Source organism: Coregonus clupeaformis, chromosome 28, assembly GCF_020615455.1.
Source record: "Coregonus clupeaformis isolate EN_2021a chromosome 28, ASM2061545v1, whole genome shotgun sequence".
NCBI classification, from domain to species: Eukaryota; Metazoa; Chordata; class Actinopteri; order Salmoniformes; family Salmonidae; genus Coregonus; species Coregonus clupeaformis.
Window position 1 is genome coordinate 6396012 of NC_059219.1, and position 21723 is coordinate 6417734.

Below are 21723 nucleotides of genomic sequence, written 5' to 3' on the forward strand. Positions count from 1 at the left end.
TTCTGCAGAGATGGTTGTCCTTCTGGAAGGTTCTCCCATCTCCACAGAGGAACTCTGGAGCTCTGTCAGAGTGACCATCGAGTTCTTGGTCACCTCCCTGACCAAGGGCCTTCTCCCCCGATTGCTCAGTTAGGCCGGTCGGCCAGCTCTAGGAAGAGTCTTGGTGGTTCCAAACATCTTCCATTTAAGAATGATGGAGGCCACTGTGTTCTTTATGGACCTTTAATGCTGCAGAAATGTGTTGGTACCATTCCCCAGATCTGTGCCTCCACACAATACTGTCACAGAGCTCTACGGACAATTCCTTCGACTTCATGGCTTGGTTTTTGCTCTGACATGCACTGTCAACTGTGGGACCTTATATAGACAGGTGTGTGCCTTTCCAAATCATGTCCAATCAATTGAATTTACCACAGGTGGACTCCAATCAAGTTGTAGAAACATCTCAAGGATGATCAATGGAAACAGGATGCACCTGAGCTCAATTTCGAGTCTCATAGCAAAGGGTCTGAATACTAATGTAATTAAGGTATTTCTGTTTTCACTTTGTCATTATGGGGTTTTGTATTTAGATTGATGAGGAAAAAAATTAATTGAATCCATTTTAGAATAAGTCTGTAACGTAACAACATGTGGAAAAAGGGAAGGGGTCTGAATACTTTCCGAATACACTGTACACGTCTATCAGATTTTAAAAAAAAACTGATAAGAATACACCTTATGGAACAGCGAGGATTGTGAAGTCACACACACACACAGGTACAAACACACACATACAAACACACACAACATACACGCTATACACACACTTCATGTATTGTGAAATCTGTTGTAAAATGTATTTTAATGTTACATTTTTTTATTATAATGTATATTACTGCCTTAATATTTGCTGGACCCCAGGAAGAGTAGCTGCTGCCTTGGCATGAACTAATGGGGATCCATAATAAATACAAATACAAAAATTACACACACACACAAATCAAATCAACACACTGTCCTGGTTCACCCATTCAATGTTCTAGTCCTCCTTGTGGTGCTGGTTAACTCTGAGTCTAAGTGTGAGTGTGTTCTATTGTCAGGTGAGGTGATCGACCCGTTGGGAGCACAGCCAAAGGTGAGCAGGCGAACGTAAGACTAACAGTATGACTAACAACCCAACATACTGTTCAGCTTGCTCTTTGTGTCAATGACATCACTCTGGCACTCTGCACTTTGCTCTTTGACCATAGGTGAATACAAAGTATAGTTTCTAACAGTGAGTACTACAACTGTCCTCCTTCCTCTCTTCCCCCTTCTCTCTCTCCCCTTCTCTCTCTCCAGAGGTTGGACTTCTCCTCCTTCAACCCCCTGGCGGACCCTGACTTCTGTTACTATGACAACGGTCTGCTGAAGTCGGTGAAGCTGGGAGACCTTCACAGCCACGAGTTCTTCCGGCTGCTTTCCCTCTGTCACACCGTCATGAGTGAGGAGAAGAAGGAGGGTGAGAGAGAGAGGGAGGGAGGGAAGGAAGGAGAGGGAGGGTGAGAGAGATAGAGGGAGGGATAGAAGGAGGGTGAGAGAGAGCGGGAGATATGGAGAAATGGAAGGAGAAGGAGGGTGAGAGAGAGAGAGAGATGGGTGGGAGGGAGGGTTAGAGAGGGATAGAGGGAGGGATGGAAGGAGAAGGTGGGTGAGAGAGGGATAGAGGGAAAGAGAGGGAGGGAGAGATGGGGGATAAGGATAAATAATTTGCTTTATTAAGTTGAACTTCTAATTATAGTCCATGTTTTTAAACCTGCAATATGTAACTTTTTGAGCAACCCAACCAAATTCACATAGAAATGTGAGTTATAAATCTTCTCATTGAAAGAAAGTCTAAGAAGCTGTAGATCTGTTCTATGTGCGCAATATTTATGCTTCCCGTTCTTAAGTTTTGTTTTGGCGTCTTTTGCTTTCGGTTTTGTACACCAGCTTCAAACAGCTGAAAATACTATACTGAACAAAAATATAAACGCAACATGCAACAATTTAAACGATTTTACTGAGTTATAGTTCATATAAGGAAATCAGTCAATTGAAATAAATTCATTAGGCACTAATCTATGGATTTCACATGACTGGGGAGGGGTGCAGCCATGGGTGGGCCTGGGAGGGCATAGGCCCACCCACTTGGGAGCCAGGCCCACCCACTGGGGAGACAGGCCCAGCCAATCAGAATGAGTTTTTCCCCACAAAAGGGCTTTATTACAGACAGAAATACTCCTTAGTTTCATCAGCTGTCTGGGTGGCTGGTCTCAGACGATCCCGCAGGTGAAGAAGCCGGATGTAGAGGTCCTAGGCTGGCGTGGTCTGCGGTTATGAGGTCGGTTGGACGTACTTCCAAATTCTCTAAAACGACGTTGGAGGCTGCTTATGGTAGAAAAATGAACATTCAATTCTCTGGCAACAGCTCTGGTGGACATTCCTGCAGTCAGCATGCCAATTGCACGCTCCCTCAAAACTTGAGACATCTGTGGCATTGTGTTGTGTGACAACACTGCACATTTTAGAGTGGCCTTTTAATTTCCACAGCACAAGGTGCACCTGTGTAATGATCATGCTGTTTAATCAGCTTCTTGATATGTCACACCTGTCAGGTGGATGGATTATCTTGGCAATGGAGAAATGCTCTTAACAGGGATGTACAGTGCCTTGCAAAAGTATTCATCCCCCTTGGCGTTTTTTCTATTTTGTTGCATTACAACCTGTAATTTAAATGGATTTTTATTTGGATTTCATGCAATGGACATACACAAAATTATCCAAATTGGTGAAGTGAAATGAAACAAATTCTAAAAAATAAATAACGGAAAAGTGGTGCGTGCATATGTATTCACCCCCTTTGCTATGAAGCCCCTAAATAAGATCTGTGGCAACCAATTACCTTCAGAAGTCACATAATTAGTTAAATAAAGTCCACCTGTGTGCAATCTAAGTGTCACATGATCTTAGTATATATACACCTGTTCTGAAAGGCCCCAGAGTCTGCAACACCATTAAGCAAGGGGCACCACCAAGCAAGCGGCACCATGAAGACCAAGGAGCTCTCCAAACAGGTCAGGGACAAAGTTGTGGAGAAGTGCAGATCAGGGTTGGGTTATAAAAAAACATCCCACGGAGCACCATTAAATCCATTATTTAAAAAACTGGTAAGAATAGCACCACAACAAACCTGCCAAGAGAGGGCCGCCCACCAAAACTCATGGACCAGACAAGGAGGGTATTAATCAGAGAGGCAACAAAGAGACCAAAGATAACCCTGAAGGAGCTGCAAAGCTCCACAGCAGAGATTGGAGTATCTGTCCATAGGACCACTTTAAGCCGTACACTCCACAGAGCTGGGCTTTACGGAAGAGTGGCCAGAAAAAAGCCATTGCTTAAATAAAAAAATAAGCAAACATGTTTGGTGTTCACCAAAAGGCATGTGGGAGACTCCCCAAACATATGGAAGAAGGTACTCTGGTCAGATGAGACTAAAATTGAGCTTTTTGGCCATCAAGGAAAACGCTATGTCTGGCGCAAACCCAACACCTCTCATCACCACGAGAACACCATCCCCACAGTGAAGCATGGTGGTGGCAGCATCATGCTGTGGGGATGTTTTTCATCGGCAGGGACTGGGAAACTGGTCAGAATTGAAGGAATGATGGATGGTGCTAAATACAGGGAAATTCTTGAGGGAAACCTGTTTCAGTCTTCCAGAGATTTGAGACTGGGACAGAGGTTCACCTTCCAGCAGGACAATGACCCTAAGCATACTGCTAAAGCAACACTCGAGTGGTTTAAGGGGAAACATTTAAATGTCTTGGAATGGCCTAGTCAAAGCCCAGACCTCAATCCAATTGAGAATCTGTGGTATGACTTAAAGATTGCTGTATATCAGCGGAACCCATCCAACTTGAAGGAGCTGGAGCAGTTTTGCCTTGAAGAATGGGCAAAAATCCCAGTGGGTAGATGTGCCAAGTTTATAGAGACATACCCCAAGAGACTTGCAGCTGTAATTGCTGCAAAAGGTGGCTCTACAAAGTATTGACTTTGGGGGGGTGAATAGTTATGTACGCTCAAGTTTTCAGTTTTTTTGTCTTATTTCTTGTTTGTTTCACAATAAAAAATTATTTTGCATCTTCAAAGTGGTAGGCATGTTGTGTAAATCAAATGATACAAACCCCCAAAGTTGCCAAGGGGGGTGAATACTTTCGCAAGCCACTGTAAACAAATTGGGGCACAACATTTTAGAGAAATAAGCATTTTGTGTGTATGGAAAATTTCTGGGATCTTTTATTTCAGCTCATGAAACATGGGACCAACACTTTACATGTTGCATTTATATTTTTGTTCAGTGTATATTTGTAGTTATGGAAAATATATTTCACAGCGGTTTAGATGCTACATTGATTCTCTACACTATACCTGCTTGTTTTGTCACATAAACTGAAATTAGGCGAACTATTAGAATTTTATCAACCAGGAAATGGAGGACTGATTTTTACATAGTGCATCTTTAAAGCATGTGTTTAATATATACTGTATTCTCTCTCTCTCTCTCTCTCTCTCTCTCTCTCTCTCTCTCTCTCTCTCTCTCTCTCTCTCGCTCTCTCTCTCTCTCTCTCTCTCTCTCTCTCTCTCTCTCTCTCTCTCTCTCTCTCTCTCTCTCTCTCTCTCTCTCGCTCTCTCTCTCTCTCTCTCTCTCTCTCTCTCTCTCTCTCTCTCTCACTCTCTCTCTCTCGTTCTCTCTCTCTCTCTCTCTCTCGCTCTCTCTCTCTCTCTCTCTCTCTCTCTCTCTCTCGCTCTCTCTCTCTCTCTCTCTCTCTCTCTCTCTCTCTCTCTCTCTCTCTCTCTCTCTCTCTCTCTCTCTCTCTCTCTCTCTCTCTCTCTCTCTCTCTCTCTCTCTCTCGCTCTGTCTCTCCTCTAGGAGAGTTGGTGTATAAGGCCCAGTCTCCAGATGAGGGTGCGTTGGTGACAGCAGCCAGGAACTTTGGTTTTGTGTTCCGGTCTAGAACCCCTGGTACTATCACTGTGACAGAGCTGGGCCGACCCGTCACATACACACTGCTGGCCATCCTCGACTTCAACAACATCCGCAAGAGGATGTCCGTTATAGGTACACACAAGCACACACACACCTTGACATAGACACACACACGCACACACCTTGACATAGACACACAAGCACACACACACCTTGACATAGACACACACACGCGCACACACACACCTTGACATAGACACACACGCACACACACACACCTAGACATAGAAAGACACGCACACACACACACACCTAGACATAGAAAGACACGCACACACACACACCTTGACATAGAAAGACACGCACACACACACACCTAGACATAGAAAGACACGCACACACACACACCTTGACGTATGGCACTTCAACAACTTACGCAAGAGCAAAATAAAACAACTACAAAAATAAACACAGGGGAAATCTGTTATAGTTACACACACACACACACACACACACACACACACACACACACACACACCTTGACATACTGTACAACAATATACAGGAGGACTTGTTATAGCCTAGTAAACACACATTCTCACTCACATCCACTCCCATACATGCAGTGAGGAGTGCTTGTTGTTTCTAGACTAGAGTCTTTGCAGTAAATTGAAGGACAGTGAAATAGGTATTTGCTATGGATACAGGTCATATTAAAGTATGTCTCTGTGTCTCCTGTCTACAGTGCGTAACCCAGATCACATTAAAGTATGTTTCTGTGTCTCTGTCTGCAGTGCGTAACCCAGATCATATTAAAGTATGTCTCTGTCTGCAGTGCGTAACCCAGATCATATTAAAGTATGTCTGTCTGCAGTGCGTAACACAGATCATATTAAAGTATGTCTCTGTCTGCAGTGCGTAACCCAGATCATATTAAAGTATGTCTCTGTCTGCAGTGCATAACCCAGATCATATTAAAGTATGTCTCTGTCTGCAGTGCTTAACCCAGATCATATTAAAGTATGTCTCTGTCTGCAGTGCATAACCCAGATCATATTAAAGTATGTCTCTGTCTGCAGTGCGTAACCCAGATCATATTAAAGTATGTCTCTGTCTGTGGTGCATAACCCAGATCATATTAAAGTATGTCTCTGTCTGCAGTGCATAACCCAGATCATATTAAACTATGTCTCTGTCTGCAGTGCGTAACCCAGATCATATTAAACTATGTCTCTGTCTGCAGTGCATAACCCAGATCATATTAAAGTATGTCTCTGTCTGCAGTGCATAACCCAGATCATATTAAACTATGTCTCTGTCTGCAGTGCGTAACCCAGATCATATTAAACTATGTCTCTGTCTGCAGTGCATAACCCAGATCATATTAAAGTATGTCTCTGTCTGCAGTGCGTAACCCAGATCATATTAAAGTATGTCTCTGTCTGTGGTGCATAACCCAGATCATATTAAAGTATGTCTCTGTCTGCAGTGCATAACCCAGATCATATTAAAGTATGTCTCTGTCTGCAGTGCATAACCCAGATCATATTAAAGTATGTCTCTGTCTGCAGTGCGTAACCCAGATCATATTAAACTATGTCTCTGTCTGCAGTGTATAACCCAGATCATATTAAAGTATGTCTCTGTCTGCAGTGCGTAACCCAGATCATATTAAACTATGTCTCTGTCTGCAGTGCATAACCCAGATCATATTAAAGTATGTCTCTGTCTGCAGTGCATAACCCAGATCATATTAAAGTATGTCTCTGTCTGCAGTGCATAACCCAGATCATATTAAACTATGTCTCTGTCTGCAGTGCGTAACCCAGATCATATTAAACTATGTCTCTGTCTGCAGTGCATAACCCAGATCATATTAAAGTATGTCTCTGTCTGCAGTGCGTAACCCAGATCATATTAAACTATGTCTCTGTCTGCAGTGCATAACCCAGATCATATTAAAGTATGTCTCTGTCTGCAGTGCATAACCCAGATCATATTAAAGTATGTCTCTGTCTGCAGTGCGTAACCCAGATCATATTAAAGTATGTCTCTGTCTGCAGTGCATAACCCAGATCATATTAAAGTATGTCTCTGTCTGCAGTGCGTAACCCAGATCATATTAAAGTATGTCTCTGTCTGCAGTGCGTAACCCCGAGGGGAGGATCCGTCTATACTGTAAAGGAGCTGATACTCTGCTGTTTGAGAGGCTCCACCCCTCCAACCATCACCTGATGAACATCACAACAGATCACCTTAATGTGAGTTACAAACACACACTGAAACACACACACACAGACACACACACTAACACATACAGACACACACACACACACACACACACACACAAACAGAGACACACACACACACACACACAGAGACACACACACACATACACACAGAGACACACACACACACACACACACAAACAGAGACACACACACACACACGTGCAGTCATATACAGTGAGGGAAAAAAGTATTTGATCCCCTGCTGATTTTGTACGTTTGCCCACTGACAAAAAAATGATCAGTCTATAATTTTAATGGTAGTTTTATTTGAACAGTGAGAGACAGAATAACAACAAAAAAATCCAGAAAAACGCATGTCAAAAATGTTATAAATTGATTTGCATTTTAATGAGGGAAATAAGTATTTGACCCCCTCTCAATCTGAAAGATTTCTGGCTCCCAGGTGTCTTTTATACAGGTAACGAGCTGAGATTAGGAGCACACTCTTAAAGGGAGTGCTCCTAATCTCAGCTTGTTACCTGTATAAAATACACCTGTCCACAGAAGCAATCAATTAATCAGATTCCAAACTCTCCACCATGGCCAAGACCAAAGAGCTCTCCAAGGAAGTCAGGGACAAGATTGTAGACCTACACAAGGCTGGAATGGGCTACAAGACCATCGCCAAGCATCTTGGTCAGAAGGTGACAACAGTTGGTGCGATTATTCGCAAATGGAAGAAACACAAAATAACTGTCAATCTCCCTCGGCCTGTGGCTCCATGCAAGATCTCACCTCGTGGAGTTGCAATGATCATGAGAACGGTGAGGAATCAGCCCAGAACTACACGGGAGGATCTTGTCAATGATCTCAAGGCAGCTGGGACCATACTCACCAAGAAAACAATTGGTAACACACTACGCCGTGAAGGACTGAAATCCTGCAGCGCCCGCAAGGTCCCCCTGCTCAAGAAAGCACATATACAGGGCCGTCTGAAGTTTGCCAATGAACATCTGAATGATTCAGAGGAGAACTGGGTGAATGTGTTGTGGTCAGATGAGACCAAAATGGAGCTCTTTGGCATCAACTCAACTCGCTGTGTTTGGAGGAGGAGGAATGCTGCCAATGACCCCAAGAACACCATCCCCACTGTCAAACATGGAGGTGGAAACATTATGCTCTGGGGGTGTTTTTCTGCTAAGGGGACAGGACAACTTCACCGCATCAAAGGGACAATGGACGGGGCCATGTACCGTCCAATCTTGGGTGAGAACCTCCTTCCCTCAGCCAGGGCATTGAAAATGGGTCATGGATGGGTATTCCAGCATGACAATGACCCAAAACACACGGCCAAGGCAACAAAGGAGTGGCTCAAGAAGAAGCACATTAAGGTCCTGGAGTGGCCTAGCCAGTCTCCAGACCTTAATCCCATAGAAAATATGTGGAGGGAGCTGAAGGTTCGAGTTGCCAAACATCAGCCTCGAAACCTTAATGACTTGGAGAAGATCTGCAAAGAGGAGTGGGACAAAATCCCTCCTGAGATGTGTGCAAACCTGGTGGCCAACTACAAGAAACGTCTGACCTATGTGATTGCCAACAAGGGTTTTGCCACCAAGTACTAAGTCATGTTTTGCAGAGGGGTCAAATTCTTATTTCCCTCATTAAAATGCAAATCAATTTATAACATTTATGACATGCGTTTTTCTGGATTTTTTTGTTGTTATTCTGTCTCTCACTGTTCAAATAAACCTACCATTAAATACATATACTGATTAAATTAAATTATATACTGATCATGTCTTTGTCAGTGGGCAAACGTACAAAATCAGCAGGGGATCAAATACTTTTTTCCCTCACTGTACACAATATCGATCAGAGTTCCTAGTCAGCCTATCACAGCTCTCTTTTATACAAGTAGCACCACTGCCCTCTGGTGGCTAACTGTTTTCCTGCACACTACACTAGCCTACAGTAGATGAATGTTTTTCAATTCTTAAATTCCCTTGTGTGTGTAGGAGTATGCTGGGGACGGTCTGAGGACCCTGGCCCTGGCCTACAGAGACCTGTCAGAGGAGCAGTGGGAGGAGTGGTCAGAGAGACATCGCCAAGCAGACAGATCTACAGACTGTAGAGAGGACAGACTGGCTGACACATACGAACACATAGAACAGGACATGATGGTACCACGCTGTGTGTGTTTGTATGTGTGTGTGTGTGTTTGACTGTGTGTGGGTAGGGTCAAGGGGGGGGTCAGTGTGTGTGTAGGGTCGGGGGGGTCAGCGTGTGTATGTGTGTGTGTGCGTGTGTGTAGGGTCGGGGGGGTCAGCGTGTGTGTGTGTGTGTAGGGTCAGTCCGGGGGGTCAGCGTGTGTGTGTGTGCGTGTGTGTCCTCTCTGTAACATCACTGGCACCAAAATAAATTCCTATCAACTTCTGTAATTGGCAATAAAGTTATATTTTACTCTGCTCTATTCTACTCTAGCTCCTGGGTGCCACAGCCATAGAGGATAAGCTACAGGAGGGAGTTCCAGAGACCATCGCTATCCTCTCTCTCGCTAACATCAAGATCTGGGTCCTCACGGGAGACAAACAGGGTGAGACGCACAGACACACAGACACACACTGGATGGTTTTATGGAAAATAGAGCTGGCTATTTCAAACTAGAATAAACTAAACCTTTCCTTTCCCTTTTCACTCCTCTTCTCTCTCTCTCTCTCTCTCTCTCTCTCTCTGTCTCTCTCTCTTTCTGTCTCTCTCTCTATCTCACTCACTCTCACTCAGAGACAGCAGTTAATATAGGTTACTCCTGTAAGATGCTGACTGGTGATATGACTGAGGTGTTCATCATCAGTGGACAGACAGTGCTGAGTGTTAGAGAGGAACTCAGGTTATCTACCTATCTCCCTATTCCTCCCTCTATCATCTATCTCCCTATTCCTCCCTCTATCCATCTATCTCTCTATTCCTCCCTCTATCCATCTATCTCTCTATTCCTCCCTCTATCCATATATCTCTCTATTCCTCCCTCTATCCATATATCTCTCTATTCCTCCCTCTATCCATCTATATCTCTATTCCTCCCTCTATCATCTATCTCTCTATTCCTCCCTCTATCCATCTATCTCTCTATTCCTCCCTCTATCCATCTATCTCTCTATTCCTCCCTCTATCCATCTATCTCTCTATTCCTCCCTCTATCCATATATCTCTCTATTCCTCCCTCTGTCCATCTATCTCTCTATTCCTCCCTCTATCCATCTATCTCTCTATTCCTCCCTCTATCATCTATCTCTCTATTCCTCCCTCTATCCATCTATCTCTCTATTCCTCCCTATATCCATCTATCTCTCTATTCCTCCCTCTATCATCTATCTCTCTATTCCTCCCTCTATCCATCTATCTCTCTATTCCTCCCTCTATCATCTATCTCTCTATTCCTCCCTCTATCCATCTATCTCTCTATTCCTCCCTCTATCCATCTATTAATCAACCATTCACACTCATCTCTCTTTCCTTTCCTGTCATTTCTCCTCAATCATTATTTCTTCTCTTTCTCTCCAGGAGAGCGAGGGAGAGAATGATAGAGTTTGCCCGTACAAGAGAGGGAGGAAAGGAGGAGAGGATGGAGGGATGGGGCGAGGCCTGTTCTCTGGGGAATGGCTTTTGGGGAGGAGGGGGGGACGGGGGAGGAGGGGGGAGAGAGTGGCCCTCCGTGGGGGAGAAACAGCAGCAGTGTCCCCCTCCCCTGGCCCTCCTCCCCCTCGACCCCCCTCCTCCACCACGCTAGACTCCATATCTGGAGAGTTCGCCCTCGTCATCAACGGACATAGCCTGGTGAGACAACACACACACTGACACCAATGACGTATATAAACCCTGGATTGCTGTTGCTATGTAATGGCCAATGAGAGGCTTTGAAGCCACTGGTCGGCCATATTGGCACTCCCCAGAAGGAGCAGTCCTCCATTGGAATGAATGGAATTCTACAGTATTTCAATTAAATGGACAAAATTAAAGTTGTACATTATTTCGAGGATAAAATTACATGTAAGTATTTAAGTATTTTTGTTGTTGTAGTGGGGACAGTAAAATTATGCTTTAAGTAAAATGTTTTATCTATATATTTTTTTATGTTTAGCTCAGATAATATAATTTAAAAGTATGCATTAAGGTGTCTGTAATATAATAAACATGGCAAAACAAATGTAGACATTAGTAAATGCATTTCTATAGCTTCCAAAATATGTTTTACACTGGTGAGGGAGTGCCAAGATGGAGACGCGGTGGCTTCAAAACAACTGCCTTAGTAATCTAGTGGATATATAAATAATTGACTCAAACACAAGGTATACAAACACTTCTACACTGGACACACTACCTGTGCAATATAATATTCTTTCTTTCTTTCTTTCTTTCTTTCTTTCTTTCTTTCTTTCTCTCTCTCTCTCGCTCTCTCTTTCTCTCTCTCTTTCTCTCTCTCTCTCCCCCTCCCTCTCCTTCTCTCTCTGTCTGTGTCAGGCCCATGCGTTGGAGGCTGATATGGAGGGGGAGTTTGTGTCGACAGCGTGTGCCTGTAGAGCAGTGATCTGCTGCAGGGTGACTCCCCTACAGAAAGCCCTGGTGGTGGAGCTCATCAAGAAACACAAGAAGGCTGTCACACTGGCCATAGGAGACGGGGCTAACGATGTTAGCATGATCAAGAGTAAGTTAGAGGAATGGAGGAGAGGATGTCAGAGGATGATGGAGGAAGGGAGATGAGAGGAGAGGATGTCAGAGGATGATGGAGGAAGGGAGATGAGAGGAGAGGATGTCAGAGGATGATGGAGGAAGGGAGATGAGAGGAGAGAATGTCAGGAGGGATGGAGGAAGGGAGATGAGAGGAGAGGATGTCAGAGGAGGGATGGAGGAAGGGAGATGAGAGGAGAGAATGTCAGGAGGGATGGAGGAAGGGAGATGAGAGGAGAGGATGTCAGAGGATGGATGGAGGAAGGGAGATGAGAGGAGAGGATGTCAGATGATGGATGGAGGAAGGGAGATGAGAGGAGAGGATGTCAGAGGAGGGATGGAGGAAGGGAGATGAGAGGAGAGGATGTCAGAGGAGGGATGGAGGAAGGGAGATGAGAGGAGAGGATGTCAGAGGAGGGATGGAGGAAGGGAGAGTGACGGAGGTGCTTGGCAGAGATGACAGAGAGGTAGAGATGGGAAGAATTGAGTGGGAGAGAGAGAAGGGGAAGAAGGAGATATATTGAAGTAAAAGTGCTCTGGCAGCACAGTCTATTTGGAAGTTAATGGAAAGTCCCCAGAATCCCCTGTTTATGTGTAGTTCTCTCTCCCTAGGTCCTCTTTTCTCACGCCTCACCATGCCTTTCACAATTGTGTGTATGTATGTGTGCCTGCATGCATGCACGTGTGTGTTTTTGTGCACGTATACAAGTGTGTGTGTACGTGTGTGTGTGTGTGTGTGTATGAAAAGCAGAAGAGAGGAGGCCTCTGAGGGAAGAGAGGTCCTTTTGGTTTCACATCCTGTTTTCTGGGCTCGACACCATGTCCTTGGAGACATTACTCAACCTGTGAGCGATTACTCAACTTGTTGACTGGTTACCAACCTGAATGTGAGGGCAGAGCATAGCAGGCTTCTGTGCCAGCCCAGCACTAACACACCTGATGATTACACTTTTCAATTGTCTACAGTTTCTCCCTGTCCTTGGCTCGTCTCCTATATCCTATATTAACTGGTTCTCGCTCTCCCTCTTCCCCCCTCTCTCTCTCTCTCTCAACCCCCTCCCCCTCCCAGCGGCTCATATAGGAGTGGGTATCAGTGGTCAGGAGGGCATCCAGGCAGTGCTGGCGTCTGACTACTCCTTCTCCCAGTTCCGCTTCCTCCAGCGCCTGCTGCTGGTCCATGGGCGCTGGTCCTACCTCCGCATGTGTCGCTTCCTCTGCTACTTCTTCTACAAGAACTTTGCCTTCACCATGGTGCACTTCTGGTTTGGCTTCTTCTGTGGCTTCTCTGCCCAGGTGAGAGGTCAGGGGTGAGGGATCAGGAACAGTGGTTTAGAGGTGAGGGGTGAAGTGTTTTATAGGTTGGATTGAGATAAATAACTTTGCCTTCACTGTCGAAAGACCGCGTTAGGAACTATAAGGATTGAAGTGAAGACTAATGGGGCATGATGTTAGATTGGGGCTTAAATGGGGTGAGGTTATCTCCCGAGTGGCGCAGCGGTCTAAGGCACTGCCGTGCTTGAAGCGTCACTACAGATCCGGGTTCGATCCGGGGCTGTGTCGCAGCCGGCCGCAACCGGGAGACCCATGAGGCGACGCACAATTGGCCCAGCGTCGTCCGGGTTAGGGGAGGGTTTGGCCGGCCGGGTTGTCCTTGTCCCATCGCGCTCTAGCGACTCCTGTGGCGTGCAGGGCGCATGCACACTGACACGGTCGCCAGTTGTACGGTGTTTCCTCCGACACATTGGTGCGGCTGGCTTCGGGGTTAAGCGAGCAGTGTCAAGAAGCAGTGCGGCTTGGCAGGGTCGTGTTTTGGAGGACGCATGGCTCTCGACCTTCGCCTCTCCCGAGTCCGTACGGGAGTTGGAGCGATGGGACAAGACTGTAACTACCAATTGGATATCATGAGAGGTTGTCGTTCTTACTGTGTCTCTCTCTCTCTCTCTCTCTCCCTCTCTCTCTTCCAGACGGTATATGATCAGTACTTCATCACTCTCTATAACATCGTCTACACCTCTCTCCCTGTGCTGGCCATGGGAATATTTGACCAGGTGAGTCTCCCACGCACACACACTCTGTACCCTTTGATCCCTGACCCTTGACCCCTGGTTGTTCCTCTTTCCCCCTGTCTGTAGGACGTCCCAGAGCAGCGTAGTCTGGAGTATCCTAAGCTGTATGAGCCAGGTCAGCTCAACCTGCTGTTCAACAAGAGAGAGTTCTTCATCTGTATAACCCAGGGTATCTACACTAGTGTTGTGTTGTTCTTCGTACCCTATGCCATCCTGTCCCACGGCACCCAGGGCACCGGGGAACCCCTCGCCGACTACCAGACCTTTGCTGTTACCACGGCCACCGCCCTCGTCATTGTCGTCAGTGTGCAGGTGTGCGGGGGGGAAGGACTGTAGTATCCACTTCCTGTAGGCAACATGTGTGTTTGAAGGTTTATTACATATGATAAACCGTGTAGTTTGGGTCCTATCAGACAATTTACCACGGGTATTACGCTAAAGTACTTGTTTACTGTTCTAATTACGTTGGTAACCAGTTTATAATAGCAATAAGGCACCTCAGGGGTTTGTGGTATATGGCCAATATACAACGACTAAGGGCTGTTCTTAGGCATGACACAACTCAGAGTACAACCTGGATACAGCCGTTAGTCGTGGTATATTGGCCATATACCACAAACCCCTGATGTGCCTTATTGCTATTATAAACTGGTTACCAATGTAATTAGAACAGTAAAAATACATTTTTGGTTATACCCATGGTATACAGTCTGATATACCACAGCTTTCAGCCAATCAGCATTCAGGGCTCGAACCACCCAATTATAAACTGGGTGGTTAGAGCCTTGAAAGCCGTGGTATATCAGACCGTATACCACGGGTATGACAAAACATGTATTTTTACTCTTCTAATTACTCTGCATTGTATACAGCCCATATACAATACCACATCCCCTCAGGCCTTATTGCTTAAATCTCTCTCTACCTCTGCTTGTGTGTGTGTGTGTGTGTGTGTGTGTGTGTGTGTGTGTGTGTGTGTGTGTGTGTGTGTGTGTGTGTGTGTGTGTGTGTGTGTGTGTGTGTGTGTATAGATTGCTCTTGACACAGGCTACTGGACGGCCATCAACCATTTCTTTGTGTGGGGCTCTGTGGCCTCCTTCTTCACCATCATGTTGGCCATGCACAGCCAGACTCTGTTCAACATCTTCCCCAACCAGTTCCACTTCATAGGCAGTGCCCAGAGCACACTGGTCCAGCCGCTGGTGTGGCTGACCATCGCCTTGGCCACAGTGATCTGCATCGTTCCAGTTCTGGCCTTCCGCTTCCTCAAACTGGACCTGAAACCACAGCTCTCTGACACGGTGACAACACTAAGCTTCTGGTCACACTCACACACTTCACACACACTGTACATTCCTACTTCCTCCTTCCTCCTTGATCCAACACATCCTAATCACTGATCCTAATCACTAACCACTGATCCAACACATCCTAATCACTGATCCTAATCACTAACCACTGATCCAACACATCCTAATCACTGATCCTAATCACTAACCACTGATCCAACACATCCTAATCACTGATCCTAATCACTAACCACTGATCCAACACATCCTAATCACTGATCCTAATCACTAACCACTGATCCAACACATCCTAATCACTGATCCTAATCACTAACCACTGATCCAACACATTGAAAACAGGAGATGAACTCCATATAGCGCTCCCCAATTGCCAGGCCGTCATTGTAAATAAGATGTTTTTCTTAATTGACCTGCCTGGTAAAATAAATATTAAATTAAATACAATTCAGTCATGTGAAATCAGTGGAAGGGATGAAGAAATGATGCTGGCTCATGACCACTTCTTTATGATACACTGTTCCTGTCTCAAAGTCTTTCAGTGCTCATCTACATCAGTCTGACCTTCAGTCTGACATTCAGTCTGACCTTCAATCTGACTTTCAGTCTGACCTTCAATCTGACTTTCAGTCTGTCCTTCAGTCTGACCTTCAGTATGTTCTTCAGTATGACCTTCAATCGGGCCTTCAATTTGACCTTCATACCGACCTTCAGCATGGCCTTCAATTTGACCTTCAATATTACCTTCAGTATGTTATTCAGTCTGACCTTCAGTCTGATCTTCAATCTGACCTTCAGTCTGACTTTCAGTCTGTCCATCAGTCTGTCAGCCATGCCTCCTGTCTTCTCTCTATACTATTGTGATTCTGTCTGTTTGTCTCTTCATTGCTGTACTGAAATCAGACTAATGTCCCCTAACTCTACCAATGATTAACTGTTTGTGCGTATGCCACCACTCTCTGTATCCCGTAACATCTCTTCTCTGTAAATATTGACTCAGAACGAGTCTGTGTCTAACCTACAGACATTCATATACCTTAATGCCCTCTACCAGCTGTCCCTATCACCTTATAATACGTCATTATTACTAGGGTTTAATGTTTTCCCGAAACATTCTACACATTTTCCTTCCCGAGAAAATTGCAACCATCCCGGTAATATCCCGGTATTCCTGTTCAAACCGGAAATGCTATTTAAAAGCATATAACACCAGCTAAATAAATCTAACACGATTATACCACTGTAAATGGAGAAATACGGACAATAATCGAATGGTTTCTTGTTGTATTTGTCACAATTTACTCAACTCAAAGTTCTGTCAAAGTCACCACACAATTTGTTGATGTAGCCTAAATGTAGGGCTACAATATGATGAGGTTATTAGCCTACAGCCTAGTGGAAATGGGGTTTGTTTTAGCTTACCCATACCTTTGACTGAAAGATGTCAGCCATCTTGTTGGCCCTTTTCCCTCCCCTTGCATCTGGCTGTCAGGGGGATTTCGGAAGGTTGTGGCTGTTTTTACTTTATGATAACCTGCTTATTGTGGTGACTGTCACAGGGAACATATCAGATTCTCCGCTAAACAGACAAGCAAATAGGCCTAGTAGTGGAGATTCAGCACCATGGAGAACAGCACAGCGGTTGATCAAATCCCTACCAATCTGACTAGTCCAGCCCATGAACTCGCTTTTGTTATTGTGACTTCATGGAACAATGTTGCAAATGTCTATTTCCTCAAGTGCGTTTGTGGACACAATGTACCAGCCATTTGTTAACAGTGAGTATCGCTGTAGATTTGTGAACGTGAGATGGAGATTGCCTTCAGTAACTGCGTCGACAGGTCGCGTGTAGCCTACACATTATAGTCAGCAATGCAATTTATAGAAGTCATGCATGTAAGTTAAGTTTTCTATTGAGGACTTTATGATGAGTAGGCCAATAGGCTAAATATGGTAGGCTGCTAGCGTTGTGATGACTGGTCTAATGTAGGTTATGAAGGAAACCAGGGAGTTGATATGTCCGGTTCATGCATGCAGCTATTCGCACGTGCATATTTTGTATTTTTCCATTAGTGCGCATAACATTTTTATATTATTGGTCCACAGGACCCATCAATATTTTTCTCGTAAAACAGGAAGGAGCTTGGACGGGAAGTCCTGGGATACCGGTCACCGGTATTAAACCCTAAAGGTCACCGGTATTAAACCCTAAAGGTCACCGGTATTAAACCCTAAAGGTCACTGGTATTAAACCCTAAAGGTCACTGGTATTAAACCCTAAAGGTCACTGGTATTAAACCCTAAAGGTCACCGGTATTAAACCCTAAAGGTCACTGGTATTAAACCCTAAAGGTCACTGGTATTAAACCCTAAAGGTCACTGGTATTAAACCCTAAAGGTCACTGGTATTAAACCCTAAAGGTCACTGGTATTAAACCCTAAAGGTCACTGGTATTAAACCCTAAAGGTCACTGGTATTAAACTCTAAAGGTCACTGGTATTAAACCCTAAAGGTCACTGGTATTAAACCCTAAAGGTCACCGGTATTAAACCCTAAAGGTCACCGGTATTAAACCCTAAAGGTCACTGGTATTAAACCCTAAAGGTCACTGGTATTAAACCCTAAAGGTCACTGGTATTAAACCCTAAAGGTCACTGGTATTAAACCCTAAAGGTCACCGGTATTAAACCCTAAAGGTCACCGGTATTAAACCCTAAAGGTCACTGGTATTAAACCCTAAAGGTCACCGGTATTAAACCCTAAAGGTCACTGGTATTAAACCCTAAAGGTCACTGATATTAAACCCTAAAGGTCACTGGTATTAAACCCTAAATTTCACCTTATACTAAGAAATAACACTCCTCTCTGTCCTCGCTACCCTCTCCCTCCCCCTCTACCTCCCTCCTCCCTCCTCATCACCCCTCTCCCCCCTCCAGGTGCGTTACACCCAGCTGGTGCGTCAGAAGACGAGGAAGCCGGCGGGTCGATGCATGGGAGGAGTCAGGGGCGTGCCTGAGGGTCGTCTGGGGGCGAGGGGCGGGTCCAGGAGGTCGGGTTATGCCTTTGCCCACCAGGAGGGCTTTGGGGAGCTCATCACCTCTGGGAAGAACATGAGACTGTCCTCCCTGGCCTTGGCCAACTTCGCCTCCAGACACAGCTCCAGCTGGATAGACACCCTGCGCAAGAAGAAACACTCAAACACACACCCCCCGCAGAGCGCCTCGGGAGAGAGCAGCCCGGCACCTAGCTATGTGTCGGGATCGGCTCCCCCCTTGTCGAATTCATCCTCGCTCCTGGGGGGGTCGCAGGATACGCCCCTGGAGGAGGGAACACACATGCCGCCTGTCATACTCCCACAGCCGGCTGGTGTCCCTTCCACAAACACACCTCCAGCGTTAGCTCCAGCCCAGGTCCCCTCTGCCGACTCTCTCACCCCCACCTCGGTGAGGAGTCCTGGGGGAGACTCGGTTGGTGGCTGGAACCTTAGTCTGGGAGCTGTACAGGTGAGATACTGTCATCTTCTTTAATCTGTTTCTCACACACACACAACCTAACACACACACACACACAACCTAACACACACATCAGTAACCGTCTCTTCCACCTGTCCTGTAGGATGCTCTGTTTGGTTGGAGGGGTGCCGCCGCTCGCATCAGCGGAACCAGCAGCCCGGGACCTCCCCCCGTTCCCAAGGAAACCAATCATGCCGTGTGAGACGGACAGACAGATGGACAGATGATAGAAAGAAGAAGGCAGAAGGACGGACGGACGGCTGTCATATTCCACTGGATTTTCTTGGAATACTTGAAGAATACTGAACTTGGAATATTTGGAATACTGAACTTGGAATGTTTGGAATACTGAACTTGGAATGTTTGGAATACTGAACTTGGAATGTTTGGAATGGAACTCGCCCTGGGTTAGGAAGAGAACCAACTTCTCTGTCTTTCTCAACTAATGAGGCAGACTGAAAGAAGCACTTCTTCATGCAAATGATGTAACCATCTGCTAAAGACCTTGGTCCCACAGGGACCTGGAGAGAAACCAAACTCCAACAGCACCACTGTGGTTCAGACATGACTATACTATTTATAAAATAGATCATATGTCATAACATGATATCAGATGGGTTCAAAACAAAGTATTGAATTGAGTCTTTATGACAGAAGAGAGGTTAATGTGATAATCAAGTGCAGTACAGTATATGATAATCAAAAAGGTTACTGGTGAATTGAGATGAAATAGCAGAATGAGAGGTTTTTATGATCAGCTGTTGTCATCTGTTGTTAGACATGGTTCTCCAATAAACCTGTATGTATCCAGCTGTTAACCAATCATATAAAACATCTCTTAAATAGGGCAAGTTATGCTATCTACCTTCACTAAAAATGTATCACACAGTGTAAACCAATGCTGTGTAAACCGATGGAGTAGTGTAGAGATGTCCCTCTAACCTGTGCAGTATTTCTGTATGAGGAATGTCTCTAGAACCTTATCAGTGGTCATGGTCTTTGTATTCATGATTACATATTGCTGTGTCACCATGCCCAAAGACTTAGTCAAACCAGACAGTATTTACCTTTTGGTCTGCACGATCCTACACTCTTATGGGTACATACTAATGTGCATTCTCTATCTGTCTGTCTGTCTGACTGAAATATTCACATACATAGTCCGTCTGTTGTTTCAGGACGATGAGAGAATCAGCCAATAACTTGGCAGGAGACTGAGGGGTTCAGTCAGCCAACCAATGACTGTGAAGAATGCAGGATGCTAGAATGTTGTAGTATATGTCGTCATAAGTTAATGGGCAGAGTTTCTGTGTTCACTATAGTTCTCAGTGAGAACGCCATTTTAACCTTACAGGACACAGCAAGACTCTCTTCATCATGTTCTTCATCCTCCTCCACTGCACCATATTGGTGACCTGCTGCTGGGCCCACAGACAGAACTACAGTTATATCTCAGACTCTTAAGAGAGAGGAGATGGACTTCTGACAGAAACCTGGACCTCTATGTTGCTTTGGGACGGACTGACTCTGAGGCGTTGTGAGAGACAATGGACAATAAGGCCTCTATGGCCTCCATGTTACTTTGGGGAGGACTGAGTGTGTGGGAAAAGTGTGCTAATATAGGCTTATACAGTCACACAGTAACCTGTAGTTACCTAGAGACTGATCTGGTCTAGGAACAGGAGAATGTGTTAATGAATGGAGGCTTGGGAGGGAGGGATCTGGGGATATTATTATTAAGCCTTAATAAATCCAGAGTAATGATGATCAACCCAATTCGTCCCTCTACTAGGTATGTCATCATGTAACGTATTCTTTCTATAGAGCAGGGGGGAACAAATCCAGTCCTCTAGGGCCACTGTAATGATGGTTTCACTGTTGTACTCTACAGCATACAGCTTCTGGTTAGAAAGATATAGGGTGAAACCAGGTGAGACAGCTGTTATACTCTACAGCAGTGGTATTCAAAGTCCGGGTCTCGAGTGAACTGCTGTTGGGTCACAGCAAAAAAAAAAAAAAAAAAAAAAGTATATATTTTTTTGGAACAAAACAGTACAGATTATTGTATGGGACAATATAAAAACGTTTTGGAGAAAGATCATTTGAAAAATAAAATGTTATTGAGTAAATGTATTTATTGATTTATTTTCATTTTGATAAGAGATGAAAATGTAATGAATTGAAGGTTATTTGTTTATGTAAAAATCGGAATTTACAGATTTTAAGGTTATGTTATTAGATATGGGGTGGGGTAGGGTGGCGAGAAATGATTGTGAAAAAAAATGGGTTCTCCAGAAAATGTGGTGGAAAAAATTGGGTCCCCGCTGAAAAGGTTTGAATACCACTGTTCTACAGCATACCGCCTCTGGTTAGAAAAATCATAGGGTGAAACCAGCACACTGTGTCTCTGCAGGACCTGTCTCTCCCTGCTGTACAGGGCGCAAACCTCCACCTGTAAATCAGTGCAACACAATCTCACACTCAATTTGGGCAAATATATACATCAAGTATTTCAGCAGATTTTGTGCTTTTTGTGTGGCTTAATTTGTGTGAAAATACACTATTTTTTTTGCTCTAGTAACTCAAAATATTGTTCCGAAGTTTGACCCTCAAAAATTTATTTTCCTATGAATTAAGTCGCACAAAAATGTGTCTTTTCACACGAATTAAGCCACACAAAAATGCACGAAATCTGCTGAAATACTTTTTGTACATATTTGCACGAATTGAGTGTGAGATTGTGTTGGTCAGTGTTATAAAGTGCTTGAATTGGGCCAGAACACACTAGTACTGAGTTTCGCACCTCAAATGAATTACTGCTTGAGTTTTGGCACCTCTTACAGAATTTTGCTTTAAAATATTGTGGCATTCTGCCAGTGGCACCTAATTAT

The 21723-nt window shown here is 44.7% G+C and overlaps 1 protein-coding gene across 1 annotated transcript in view; it reads left to right on the forward strand.

Moving 5' to 3' along the window:
- LOC121542700 (phospholipid-transporting ATPase ID-like) overlaps positions 1-20961 on the forward strand; it is a 39436-nt gene extending 18475 nt beyond the window's left edge. Inside the window, exons 14-29 of the mRNA XM_045208522.1 lie at positions 1083-1117; positions 1324-1483; positions 4934-5122; positions 7136-7251; positions 9237-9401; positions 9703-9814; positions 10003-10108; positions 10783-10814; positions 10925-11055; positions 11740-11923; positions 13016-13239; positions 13911-13994; positions 14079-14324; positions 15044-15313; positions 18257-18823; positions 18936-20961. Coding sequence (XP_045064457.1) covers positions 1083-1117; positions 1324-1483; positions 4934-5122; positions 7136-7251; positions 9237-9401; positions 9703-9814; positions 10003-10108; positions 10783-10814; positions 10925-11055; positions 11740-11923; positions 13016-13239; positions 13911-13994; positions 14079-14324; positions 15044-15313; positions 18257-18823; positions 18936-19034 — 2720 coding nt within the window. The 3' untranslated portion in view covers positions 19035-20961. The remainder of the gene's footprint in view (positions 1-1082; positions 1118-1323; positions 1484-4933; positions 5123-7135; positions 7252-9236; positions 9402-9702; positions 9815-10002; positions 10109-10782; positions 10815-10924; positions 11056-11739; positions 11924-13015; positions 13240-13910; positions 13995-14078; positions 14325-15043; positions 15314-18256; positions 18824-18935) is intronic.
- The last annotated feature ends 762 nt before the right edge of the window (positions 20962-21723 follow it).